This window comes from Pristiophorus japonicus, chromosome 1, assembly GCF_044704955.1.
Source record: "Pristiophorus japonicus isolate sPriJap1 chromosome 1, sPriJap1.hap1, whole genome shotgun sequence".
Lineage (NCBI taxonomy): Eukaryota > Metazoa > Chordata > Chondrichthyes > Pristiophoridae > Pristiophorus > Pristiophorus japonicus.
Genome location: NC_091977.1, coordinates 377,118,554 through 377,132,927, shown reverse-complemented (window position 1 = coordinate 377,132,927; position 14,374 = coordinate 377,118,554). Strand labels below are relative to the sequence as shown.

The 14,374-nt window shown below is 45.5% G+C and overlaps 1 protein-coding gene across 1 annotated transcript; it reads right to left on the bottom strand.

Moving 5' to 3' along the window:
• Positions 1-4,201: 4,201 nt before the first annotated feature.
• On the bottom strand, positions 4,202-12,648 carry LOC139265846 (putative nuclease HARBI1). The gene is made up of 3 exons (XM_070883387.1): positions 12,619-12,648; positions 4,974-5,368; positions 4,202-4,883 (listed from the first exon to the last, which is right to left on the bottom strand). The coding sequence occupies exons 1-3, from the start codon at positions 12,646-12,648 to the stop codon at positions 4,202-4,204; spliced, it is 1,107 nt and encodes a 368-aa protein (XP_070739488.1).
• Between the last annotated feature and the right edge of the window lie 1,726 nt (positions 12,649-14,374).

Sequence of the window (14,374 nt, the reverse complement as noted above, 5' to 3'; positions counted from 1 at the left end):
AGGCGATGTAGCAAACATCTCGCAGTTTATTGTCCATTGCTGCAACTGGGTGGTCCCAGAGGTCCAGGAGAAGGGGCTTCAAGCAGGAAGAGCGTGCACGTGGCTTTGCCAGGATATCTGAATTCCCCATGGTGCAGGGCACCATCGACTGCACGCCCTTGGCTTTACAGGCGCCGCATCTCAATGCTGAGGCTACCACACACTTAATGTGCAGTAGGTGTGCGACCATGCCCAGCAGCAGTCATGATGCCTTCACCCTGCACCAGTCCGCTGTGCCAGCAATCTTCCAGCTACCACGTTGAACTCGAGGGAGGCTGCTCAGTGACAAAGGCTATCAGCTTTACACTTGGCTGATGACCCCTCTGCAACCCCACCACTCATGGCCAACAATCATATAATGACAGCCATGCTGCCACGAGAAACATCATCGCGCAGACCATCGGGATGCTCAAGCCACGGTTCTGCTGCCTTGACCGCTCAATAGGAGCCTTCCAATACGCGCCTAAGCATGTGTCCCAATTCGTGGTGATCTGCTGCATACTCCACAACTTGGCCATCATGAGGGCGCACCACTTGCTACCACGGGATCCTTGACCAGCTCAGGAGGAGGAGGGGAAGAAGAAGAGGAGGAAGAGGTGGAGGAGGAAGAAGGGAGGTGGCAGCCTGCAAATCTCCGTTTCGAATGGGCTGTCCATGAGTGCATCATCAGACTCCACTTCCCCTGAATGAAACCGCAGATCCCCGTTGCTCAACACTTCCCCACCTTACCTCTCTCTGTCAAGGAACATCACAGCATCCTCTTGGCCACAATGCTGAAATAAAAGCCACTACGAAACAAATATTCCAAATATAATTTATAAATGATTACTTCCAATAGTACATTACAAAGTCAACTAATCACCCTTGTACATTCCCTGTCTGTCTTTCGTTGTCTTTGCCTATTCTGGTATTCTTATGAAGTGCTACTCCAGTGGTTGCAGCATGGCTGGTGGAAGGCTGCTGATTTTCTGTGGGGAACACTGCAGATGGCCTTGCAGGATGACCTCAGGCAACTCAGGGCCTAGAATGTACAACCTCAGCATGGGTGGCAACATTCTGGGCTGGCTGGCTGACAGGCAACTGTGATGGCACTGGCAAAGTGGCAGTAATTGAAGTACAAATGCTGTCATCCTGAGAGAGTACAGCAACTTCCAACTCCAAGGAGCCACATCCACTTTCCCGGTGTGGCGCTTCAGCAAACCGAGTAACCTGCTGGATGACAGATTGTTGAACTGCTGTGATACACTCGTAAACCCAGCCGCTATGGCAGCAGTATGAGCTTGCATGCCAGCAAGTTGAGCAGTCTGAGCTTCCACCGCAACATTCAGAGGGTGGATTACTTCCGCTTGAACTACAATTGTAGCTGCTCCACTTCCCTCTCCACTTCCCATAACCCTTCACTCCCTTATCACTCAAAAATCTGTCTATTTCCGCCTTAAATACATTCAATGACCGAGCCTCCACAGTTCTCTGGGGCAGAGAATTCCACAGATTTACAACCCTCTGAGAGAAGAAATTCCTCCTCATCTCAGTTTTAAATTGGTGGCCCCTTATTCTGAGACTGTCCCCTAGTTTTAGTTTCCCTTATGAGTGGAAATATCCTCTCTGCATCCACCTTGTCGAGCCCCCTCATTATCTTATATGTTTCGATAAGATCACCTCTCATTCTTCTGAACTCCAATGAGTATAGGCCCAACCTACTCAACCTATCTTTATAAGTCAACCCCTCCCCCCATCTCCAGAATCAACCTAGTGAACCTTCTCTGAACAGCCTCTAATGCAAGTATATCCTTTCTTAAATACGAAGACCAAAACTGTACGCAGTATTCTGGGTGTGGCCTCACCAATACCCTGTACAGTTGTAGCAGGACTTCTCTGCTTTTATACTCTACCCCCCTTGCAATAAAGGCGAACATTTCATTTGTCTTCCTGATTACTTGCTGTACCTGCATTCTAACTTTTTGTGTTTCATGCACAAGGACCCCCAGCTCACTCTGTACTGCAGCATTTTGCAATTTTTCTCCATTTAAATTATAATTTGCTTTTCTATTTTTTTCTGCCAGAGTGGATAACCTCACATTTTCCCACATTATACTCCATCTATCAAATTTTTGCCCACTTATATCCCTTTGCAGATTTGTTGTGGCCTCCTCACAATTTGCTTTCCCACCCATCATTGTATCATCAGCAAACTTGGATACATTACACTCATTCCTTTCATCCAAGTCATTAATATAGATTGTAAATAGTTGAGGACCCAGCACCGATCCCTGCGACATCCCTCTTGTTACTGTCTGCCAACTGGAAAATGACCCATTTATTCTGACTCTCTGTTTTCTGTTCGTTAGACAATCCTCTATCCATGCTAACATATTACCCCAACCCGTGAACTTTTATCTTGTGCAGTAACCTTTTATGTGGCACCTTATCGAATGCCTTCTGGAAATCCAAATGCACCACATTCACTGGTTCCCCCTTATCCACCCTGCTCACTACATCCTCAAAGAACTCCAGCAAATTTGTCAAACATGATTTCCCTTTCATAAAACCATGCTGACTCTGTTTGATTGAATTATGCTTTTCCAAATGTCCCGCAACTGCTTCCTTAATAATGGACTCCAGCATTTTTCCAACGACAGATGTTAGGCTAACTGGTCTGTAGTTTCTTGCTTTTTGTATGCCTCCTTTTTTAAATAGGGGCTTTACATTTGCAGTTTTCCGCTCCGCTGGGACCACCCCAGAATCCAGGGAATTTTGGTAGATTACAACCAATGCATCCACTATCTCTGCAGCCACTTCTTTTAAGACCCTCGGATGTAAGCCATCAGGTCCAAGGGACTTGTCCACCTTTAAAGTCCCATTATTTTACCGAGTTTTACTTCTTTAGTGATAGTGATAATTCCACAGTCTCATCCTTTAGGGGACCAACATTTACTTTAGCCACTCTTTTCCTTTTTATGTACCTGTAGAAACTCTTACTATCTGTTTTTATATTTTGTGCTAGTTTACTTTCATAATCTATCTTCCCTCTCTTTATCATTTTTTTAGTCGTTCTTTGCTGGATTTTAAAAGTTTCCCAATCCTCTGGCCACATTGTATACCCTTGTTTTCAATTTGATACCATCCCTTATTTCCTCAATTAGTCACGGATGGTTATCTCTTCTCTTACAGTCTTTCCTTCGCATTGGGATATATTTTTGTGGAATTATTATATTACTGTGTGGATCCAGACCTCATGACACGTGTCATGGGCGATGTGGCAGTTTCAATTGCAGCACATGCGAAAACAACGCATCATTTTGCTGCTGTGATGCAGAGCATGGTTAGTACCGTTGCGTCTCAGACTGCTCTCATGCAGTCTCAGCTGGATACCATGTGTGCTCTGACTGCTGCCATCGCCGCTGAGTCCACCACAGTCCATCGGGGATCTAACAGTGTCAGTATAGTTTCAGAATAAGGGGTCGCCCATTTAAAACTGAGATGAGGAGGAATTTCTTCTCTCAGAGAGTTGTAAATCTGTGGAATTTTCTGCCCCAGAGAGCTGTGGAGGCTGGGTCATTGAATATATTTAAGGTGGAGACAGACAGATTTTTGTGCGATAAGGGAATAAAGGGTTATGGTGAGTATGCAGGGAAGTGGAGCTGAGTCCATGATCAGATCAGCCATGATCTTATTAAATGGCAGAGCTGGCTTGAGGGGCAAAATGGCCTACTCCTGCTCCTATTTTTTATGTTCTTATGCAGCCCACCAAACTGTGCTCCAGCAGATTGATGGAGATGCTGAGCTGTTGTTCCGGGGGAGTGGCAGTGGGTCAGTGGAGCAGGAACCTGCTGTCCTCTCTCATGATGATAGCATTCCTGATCCCACTACTGCCACTCCGCCATTGCACTTGTCACTGCCTGTCACTCAGCCAGCCCAGACTGTTGCCGCCCAGCCTGAGCTGCAGTCTGCAGCCGGGCCTTCCAGTCCCAGAGCTGGTCAAGGGTGTCCTGAAAGGCCATCTGATGTCCCTGGCCCTAACACACAGCAGCCTTCCACCAGCCATGCTGCAGTCACAGGGGACACACTGTGGAGGAGCACTAGATTAGTTAAAGCAAAGAGGGGATATAAGGAAATGCACAAGGGTGATTCTTAAATACATTATAATACAATATATACATTTTTATTGGAATGTTTCATCTTTGCTGTTATCTCTCATTTCACTTTTGTGACTTTGGTATGGAAGGGCAAAGGGATGTGGTGATTGGGACATCCAGAGGAACCGGGAAGTGGGATGAAATTCACTGGAACCGAAGTCTGATAAGACGGTCGCGGACCTCCCTTGCAGAATCGCGATTGAGTGGCTGCCTCCTATGTTGCTCGTGTTGCGGCTCCTCCTCGTTCTCCTCATCCTCATGCTCCTCTTGCTCCTTCTCCTGCTCCTCCTCCTCCTCTGTTCCTCCTCCTGAGGTGGTGCGGCTATGTCTGGTGGCAATGGCTGTGTCCTCATGATGGCCAGGTTGTGCAGCATGCAGCAGATGACGATGAATAGGGACCCCCACTCAACCGAGTACTGGAGGGCTCCTCCCGAGTGGTCAAGGCAGCGGAACCGTTGCTTAAGCACTCCGATGGTCTGCTCAATGATGTTCCTGGTGGCGGCATGGCTCTCATTGTATGAGAGCTGGCCAGGAATGTTGGGGTTGTAGAGGGGAGTCATGAGCCATGTGGAGAGCGGATAGCCCTTGTCTCCGAGGAGCCAGCCGTGAGGTTGATGTGGTGGCTGGAACTGAGCTGGCACACAGATCTGACACAGGATGAAGACATCGTGGCTGCTGCTAGGAAAGTGGGCATTGACGGTGAGGATTCTGCGTGTGTGGTCGCACACCAAGCACACATTCAGTGAGTGTTAGCCTTTGTGGTTACGGAAGACCTCAGGATTGTGATGCGGTGCCCGCAAAGCAACTTGGGTGCAGTCAATGGCGCCCTGCATCATGGGGGAGCCCGCTATCCTGACGAAGCCACATGCTCGCTTGTGCTGTTTCTCTCTGGTCATGGGGAAGGAAATGCAATCCCTCCTCCTTCTGTGCAGAGCATCTGTGACCTCGCAGATGGAGCGATGGACGGCAAACTGGAAGATGTTGGAGATGTCTCCTGTCGCACTCTGGAAGGATCCATTGGCACAGAAATTGTGCGCGATGCTGCCATTGACTGCCACTGAGAGAGCCGTCCTTACCCTGGTCTGAGGCTCGAGGTTTGGTTGCAGGAGATGGCAGAGTTCTGTGACCACGTCCTTGCTGAAGCACAGCCTTCGAACACACTGTTCCTCAGTGAAATTGATGTAGAAGAACTGCTGGAGGGTAAGGGCAATAGGAGCCCAATTTCACCCTCAATGTGTCTGGAAGGCCTCCTGCCTGCTGTGGGTAGAGGACGTATCTCCTCCCATAGACCTCCTGCGTCAAGGCCTCCAATGCAGCGAAGGAGGACCGAGGTGACCGTTCTCTGCCCTGTTGTGACATTGCTAACTTCCCCCTTGCATAGCTCCAGTCAGATTGAGATATTTCTCTCACAAAGCACCTCCCCTTTAAGAAGCACAGACAGCCCTTCACTCTGCAGGCAACCTTTAAATACACAGCAGATTTCCCACGTTATTGGGTCCCCTGTTGAGCACTGAGCCAACCAGCAGCATTTCAATAATGTTAATGAAAAGGCAGCATGAATTTCGCGTACTCCCTGCATTACTTTCAACGGGTGTGAGCAGATCGCGCATTGTGATACCCGCTCCTGTTTTTGGGCCTTATCCAATTTAGTGCCCTAAGAGCTGTGAGACATAAAGGGGAGAATTGTGTTTGAATGCACTGGAGCCTTGGAGTCCAGATCAGGGAGTGTTCAGGAAATCAGTGGGCCAGGAAATCAGGGGAGAGTGGGGGAAATGGGTAGATCGGAGGGCCTGGAGGTCGGATGGAGGGTGATTGCAACCGGTTCTGGGGGAGGTGGGACCAGTACTGACCGGACGGTCTGCACCTGGGCAGGACCGGAACCAATGTCCTGGAGGGAGTGTTTGCTAGTGCTGTTGGGGAGGAGTTAAACTAATATGGCAGGGGGTTGAGAACCAATGCAGGGAGACAGAGGGAAACAAAAAGGAGACAAAAGCAAAAGACAGAAAGGAGATGAGTAAAAGTGGAGGGCAGAGAAACCCAAGGCAAAAAACAAAAAGGGCCACTGAATATGAAGGGGCTGCAGGAGTGGTCAAAACTAAAAATCATGGTTTAAAAACTAGTATTAAAACACTCTACCTAAACACACGCAGCATTCGAAATAAAGTAAATGAGTTCACGGCACAAATCATTACAAATGGGTATGATTTGGTGGCCATTACAGAAACGTGGTTGCAGGATGGCCAAGACTGGGAATTAACATACAGGAGTATCTGACGATTCGGAAAGATAGACAAGAAGGGAAAGGAGGTGGGGTAGCTCTGTTAATAAAGGATGATATCAGGGCATTTGTAAGAGACGATATTGGCTCGAATAAACAAAATGTTGAATCATTGTGGGTGGAGATTAGAGATAGTAAGGGGAAAAAGTCACTGGTGGGCGTAGTTTATAGGCCCCCAAATAATAACTTCATGGTGGGGTGGACAATAATCAAGGGAATAATGGAGGCATGTGAAAAAGGAACGGCAGTAATCATGGGGGATTTTAACCTACATATCGATTGGTCAAATCAAATCGCACGGGGTAGCCTGGAGGAGGAATTCATAGAATGCATACGGGATTGTTTCTTAGAACAGTATGTTACAGAAACTACAAAGGAGCAAGCTATCTTAGATCTGGTCCTCTGTAATGAGACAGGAATAATAAACGATCTCCTAGTAAAAGATCCTCTCGGAATGAGTGATCACAGTATGGTTGAATTTGTAATACAGATTGAGGATGAGGAAATAGTGTCTCAAACGAGTGTACTATGCTTAAACAAAGGGGACTAGAGTGGGATGAGGGCAGAGTTGGCTAAAGTAGACTGGAAACACAGACTAAACGGTGGCACAATTGAGGAACAGTGGAGGACTTTTAAGGAGCTCTTTCAGAGTGCTCAACAAAAATATATTCCAGTGAAAAAGAAGGGCAGTAAGAGAAGGGATAACCAGCCGTGGATAACCAAGGAAATAAAGGAGAGTATCAAATTAAAATCCAATGCGTATAAGGTGGCCAAGGTTAGTGGGAAACTAGAAGATTGGGAAAATTTTAAACGACAGCAACGAATGACTAAGAAAGCAATAAAGAAAGGAAAGATAGATTACGAAGGTAAACTTGCGCAAAACATAAAAACGGATAGTAAAAGCTTTTACAGATATATAAAATGGAAAAGAGTGACTAAAGTAAATGTTGGTCCCTTAGAAGATGAGAAGGGGGATTTAATAATGGGAAATGTGGAAATGACTGAGACCTTAAACAATTATTTTGCTTCGGTCTTCACAGTGGAAGACACAAAAACCATGCCAAAAATTGCTGGTCACAGGAATGTGGGAAGGGAGGACCTTGAGACAGTCACTATCACTAGGAGGGTAGTGCTGGACAGGCTAATGGGACTCAAGGTAGACAAGTCACCTGGTCCTGAAGAAATGCATCCCATGGTATTAAAAGAGATGGCGGAAGTTATAACAGATGCATTCGTTATAATCTACCAAAATTCTCTGGACTCTGGGGAGGTACCAGCGGATTGTAAAGCAGCTAATGTAACGCCTCTGTTTAAAAAAGGGGACAGACAAAAGGCAGGTAACTATAGGCCGGTTAGTTTAACATCTGTAGTGGGGAAAATGCTTGAAACTATCATTAAGGAAGAAATAGCGGGATAACTAGATAGGAATAGTGCAATCAAGCAGACGCAGCATGGATTCATGAAGGGGAAATCATGTTTAACTAATTTACTAGAATTCTTTGAGGATATAACGAGCATGGTGGATAGAGGTGTACCGATGGATGTGGTGTATTTAGATTTCCAAAAGGCATTCGATAAGGTGCCACACAAAAGGTTACTGCAGAAGATAAAGGTACGCGGAGTCAGAGGAAATGTATTAGCATGGATAGAGAATTGGCTGGCTAACAGAAAGCAGAGAGTCAGGATAAATGGGTCCTTTTTGGGTTGGAAATCGGTGGTTAGTGGTGTGCCACAGGGATCGGTGCTGGGACCACAACTGTTTACAATATACATAGATGACCTGGAAGAGGGGTCAGAGTGTAGTGAAACAAAATTTGCAGATGACACAAAGATTAATGGGAAAGCGGGTTGTGTAGAGGACACAGAGAGGCTGCAAAGAGATTTAGATAGGTTAAGCGAATGGGCTAAGGTTTGGCAGATGGAATACAATGCCGGAAAGTGTGAGGTCACCAACCTTGGGAAAAAAAAACAGTAAAAGGGAATATTATTTGAATGGGGAGAAATTACAACATGCTGCGGTGCAGAGGGACCTGGGGGTCCTTGTGCATGCATCCCAAAAAGTTAGTTTGCAGGTAATCAGGAAGGCGAATGGAATGTTGGCCTTCATTGTGAGAGGGATGGAGTACAAAAGCAGGGAGTTCCTTCTGCAACTGTATAGGGTATTGGTGAGGCCGCACCTGGAGTACTGCGTGCAGTTTTGGTCACCTTACTTAAGGAAGGATATACTAGCTTTGGAGGGGGTACAGAGACGATTCACTAGTCTGATTCCGGAGATGAGGGGGTTACCTTATGATGATAGATTGAGTAGACTGGGTCTTTAGTCATTGGAGTTCAGAAGGATGAGGGGTGATCTTATCGAAACATTTAAAATAATGAAAGGGATAGACAAGATAGAGGCAGAGAGGTTGTTTCCACTGGTCAGGGAGACTAGAACTAGGGGGCACAGCCTCAAAATACGGGGGAGCCAATTTAAAACCGAGTTGAGAAGGAATTTCTTCTCCCAGAGTGTTGTGAATCTGTGGAATTCTCTGCCCAAGAAGCAGTTGAGGCTATCTCATTGAATGTATTCAAGTAACAGATGGATAGATTTTTAACCAATAAGGGAATTAAGGGTTATGGGGAGCGGAGCTGAGTTCACGGCCAGATCAGCCATGATCTTTTTGAATGGCGGAGCAGGCTCGAGGGGCTAGATGGCCTCCTCCTATTCCTAATTCTCATGTTCTTATGTTCTTATTCTTATGATCCAAGGCCCTGGAGGTCAAGAATGATGGGGGGAGGTAGATCAGGGGAATGGTGGGACATTGGAATTCAGGTCCAGGTCCTGGAGATCGTTTCGGGTCCAGGTCCTGGCATTTGGGATGGTAATGTTTTGGGTTGGTTGTGCTTGAGGCAGCCAGTCTCCAATATTGGAGTGGGGATATGAAGCAAACATTAGGCCCCTTATTTGCATATGCAAAGGGTCTAATGTCTGCTCTAGACGTGGGTAAAGGACATTTCCTGTTTATCTTTAGCCAATATGGTGGGTGGCACATACCGGTTGGAAGTGTATAACAGCTTCCTGCCTGTGATTTTGGGGGCTTAGGATTCTGTGTAGAGTCTGAAAATCGAGCGCTACGTGGCCTAATTTAACCCCAATCAATTTTGCTTTAACCGTGTTTAGTGGTAGACTGGTACCTAATAATTAGTATAATGCTGATGTATTATAATTGATGTTTTATATATGTATTATTTTCTAATTTTAAAGTAGAAGTGATTCATAAGTTCTTTCTACTTCATGTAGCATCAAGTTACTGTGTTATGTTTACCATCTGCAGAATAAATAAAATGTAACTTGGATTTGATGCCTGTTGTTGATAATATAGTCATGGAGCGTGACTGTTAACTGCAACATTTAGAACTGTTGGATAAGCAAGTGAGCAGATTATACCTCCTGTTTTGAGTGCTCCAAAATAATTCGTCCTCTTGCACTCATTTGATAGCCTGACACATGTGCCTGTTGTAATTCTGTCTATTTCCAACTTGGAGGAATAATATACGTTTACAATTCCATCTGTACCAGATGGCTTGATAATACTTCTGCAAGATACAGAGGATTTCTCCTCGCTAATCCTTTATAGATTAATTGATATCCTTTTTGTCTGGATTTAGTTAACCTGCCATAAAAAAACCTTTGATTGTACTGCGAGTGCTGCATTCACATCTGAATCCATGTCACGTTAAAATTGCAAGAGGACTAATAGCATTGGCAAAAAATATAAGAGCAGACACATAATTCAAGAGCCAGACAGCAAGAGATCAGGTACTGAATAAGAATAAGGACACCGAATGACTAAACTGATTGCTACAGTGTTCACGCATTTTGTATATAATGTCAAAATATTAAATATTATTTGTAATAAGAGTCAGCTTCTTTCTGGATTTATCACTGATATACTATAGCAACCAACTTAAAGATAAATGGATATTGATTACATTTAGTTTCTTTGGTTGTAGGCTTAATGTCTTGTAATGAGCATAACAATTTTGTATTTGCAGTTCACATCTCTGATATATTCTGCCAAATTATTATTCATTCACTCTAAACAAATAATTGATTTTAGTGCAAATATTTGTTTATTGTGAGTGAATAACAAATAATTGATTTTAGTGCAAATATTTGTTTAAATTAATAAAATACAGCAATGTTCAAAAATTCAGCCAGAGCAATGCATATTACAGGAAGCATAGTTTTCTTAACAAGTAAACTTGCAGATTATTTCTTTCTGCTTCTGTAATCAGAGAAAATGTGAAGTAGATGTACATCAAATTCTATCCAGACAGGAATAATAGGTCTTTCTCCATAACATGTTAGAGATAAGACATAACCGGTATAATCCTCAAGGGTAATATAGCAGTACATTGCATTTTATCAAGAGACTGATTTCAGATTTGTATTAATAATAAATGGTTTATTTTTTAGTCATGCTAAAGTTACATTAAAACATTCTATTCACTTATAAAAGTAAGTTTCTTCTCTTTTAGATCTGTGCCGTCTTCTAGTCTAGCATATGGGCAGATGACATTCTCCCAGACCTCTGGCAATACAGCTTGGAAATGCGCAACGGTAACTCACCTTCTGAGTGTCACTTCCTCCACAACGTGTGTCTTCTTGAGGGCATGACCAAGGCTCGAAGCTCACAGTATCAGCTTTTGTCCTGCCACTCCAGTTTAAAACAATGTCATTCAATGCACTAAAATCAAAACCCTTGTCCTTGTCTATAAATCCCTCCATGTCTTTTCCCTACCCTATGTCTACAATCTCCTCTAGTTCTATATCATCTGCTGAATAAGTGTGAGGAGCTCATGGACTTCTTTGGGCCCGAACTTGGTCAAAACCAAGGCCCGCCCAAGTACCACCCAAAGGACCGCCGATGGCCGCCAAGAGACCGGGCAGTACTTTGCCAGGAAGATTCCTCTAAAAGAAACGGCAGTACCACCCGACGGCAAAATAATGGCTAACTCCATCAATCTGGGCGGCAGCGCGAGGGAGCTCTCAATCTCGGCGGCAAATGCAATCCTCGCCAAAGTGCCGCCAAGGATTGAGTCGGGCCCAGGGAGGGGGGAACACTGAAAAATAAAAATCTTCGCAAAAAAAACCCACCAGAACACCTTCAGGGGACCCTATACAGGTAAAATGCTGAAAAAGAAAAAATTAAAACATATTCACTAATCTTTTTTTGCAGGTCTTCTTACTTAGTGTTGGGGTTAGACCTGCCTCCATACAGTGGTCCTTCCCCTTGCTGCTGCTGACTGCTGCCGACTCCCACCCGCACCAATATGGCAGCTTGGCGGGCGGGAGGTCACTTACCTGACTTGGCCACCATTGGCCGCCAGCAGCCATCAGTCGGCAGTTCCCAGCGGTACTCCCCTCCCGCCGGCAGCAGACCTAGAGGAATCTGTCACTGAGGGGAGACCACCAAAAAACTCAGTGGCAGCAGGTGGCAGTGGGCAGTAAGGCCACCAATTTCAGGCCCTTGGACTCAAAGATGGAGACCATCCATTCGGCTGCCTCTGCCTCTTCCCTTTCTTCCCCAGCCCACCGGGCCAAACTTCCTCTATGAAGCCACCTGCCTTAGCCCTGACCTCACATCTTTCTCCAGTTTCTCTCCAATTTCCCCTCATGACCTTTACGAGCTCATCCTGTCCATGAGACCCACTTCCTGCTCCCTTGACTCTATTCCCACCAAGCTGCCTTTTCTGGCGCCTATGTTAGCTGACATTGTTAACAGTTCCTCAGGTACTGTCCCCCTCTCCCTCAAATCTGCCGTCATCACCCCTCTCCTCAAAAAAACAACACTCGATCCCTCCATCCTTGCAAACTACCACCCCAACTCCAACCATTATTTCCTCTCCAAAGTTTTTGAACATGTTGTCGCCTCACAAATTCGTGCCTATCTTCCCCGCAATTCCCTTTGCAATCCCTCCAAACCGAAACGGTTCTCATCAAGAGTCACAAATGACATCCTTTGTGACTGTGACAAAGGCAAACTATCCCTTCTCATCCCTCTTGACTTGTCTGCAGCCTTTGACACGGTTGACTACTCTATCCTTCTCCAACGCCTCTCCACCTGTCGTCCAGCGGGGTGGGTTCCATTTTTATCTATTTAATTGTATCCAGAGAATCACTTGCAACAGCTTCTCTTCCCGCTCCCGCATCGTTACCTCTGGTGTCCCCCAAAAGATCTATCCTTGGCCCCCTCCTATTTCTCATCTACATGTTGCCCTTTGGCGACATCATCTGAAAACACAGCATCAGTTTCCACATGTTCGCTGATGACACTCAGCTCTACCTCACTACCACTTCTCTCAACCCCTCTACGGTCTCTAAATTGTCAGACTGCTTGTCCAACATCCAATTCTGGATGAGCAGAAATTTTCTCCAATTGAATAGTGGGAAGACCGAAGTCATTGTTTTTGGTCCCTGCCACAAACTCTGTTCTCTAGACATTGACTCGATCCCTCTCTCAACTCCTGCCTGAGGCTGAACCAGACTGTTCACAACCTTGGTGTCATATTTGAATTTGAAATGAGCTTTCAACCACATATCCGCAGCATAACTAAGACCGCCTATTTTTCACCTCTGTAACGTCGCCTGTCTCCGCCCTTGCCTCAGCTCACCCACTGCTGAAGCCCTCATCCATGTCTTTGTTACCTCTAGACTTGACTATTCCAACACACTCCTGGCTGGGCTCCCATACTCTACCCTACGTAAACTAGAGGTGATCCAAAACTCGGCTGCACGTTTCCTAACTCGCACCAAATCCTGCTCACCCATTGCCCCTGTGCTCGTTGACCTACATTGGCTTCCAGTTAAGCAACGGCTCAATTTCAAAATTCTCATCCTTATTTTCAATCCCTCCATGGCCTCGCTCCTCCCTATCTCTGTAATCTCTTCCAGCCCCACAACCTCCCGAGATGTTTGCCCCCCTGAGCGTCTCTGATTATAATCGCTCAACCATTTGTGGCCGTGCCTTCTGTTACCTAGGCCTCAAGCTCTGGGACTCCTTGTCTAAACCTTTCCGTCCCTCTACCTCTCTTTCCTCCTTCAAGATGCTCCTTAAAACATACCTCTTTGACCAAGCTTTTGGTCACCTGTGCTAATTTCTACTTATGCAGCTCGGTGTCAAGTGTTTAGTGCATAATACTCCTGTGAAGTGCCTTGGGATGTTTCACTACGTTAAAGGTGCTATATAAATACAAGTTGTTGTTTGTTCTTTGAATGTTCTATTCCTGTGACTCGGTCTTCATTTGGCTCACCATTGGTACCAATGCTTTGAGCTGCTTAGGTCCTACTCTTTGAACTCTGTCCTTAAACCATTCAACTCTCCATGTTCCCTCCACCTTAAAAAACCTCAAGACCCATCTCTTTGGCCTCTTGTAATTTCTCCCTTTGTGGTTCAGCGTCTGTTTTTCTTTACCTTTTATGTGAAGTGCCTTGGGATATTAGTTAACATTAACAGCACTATATAAATGCAAGTTGTTGTTGTTAGAGGAGAGGTGAAACAGCCCCCCTCAACATCAGGCAGCATCTGACTGAGTGTGGCACCAAGCAGCTCTATCAAAACTAAAGGCAAAGAGGGTCAAAGGGAAAACCCTATAATGGCTGGAGTCATACACAGTAAGATGTGGCCGGTTTTAGGAAGCTAATCATTGCGACTCAGGAGTGCCTCAGGGAAGCGTCTTTGCCGCCCCACAATCAATATCTTGGGGTCACAACTGAACTAGCCATATCAACGCCATGGCTACAAGAACAGTTTGATCAGTGTCGTTGTCAGTGATGTTATTATCCACCCCCTCCATCACTGGTGCACTGTGGCAGCATTATGTACGGTGTACAGCATGTACTGCAGCAACTCAGCAAGGTTACTTCAACAGCATCTCC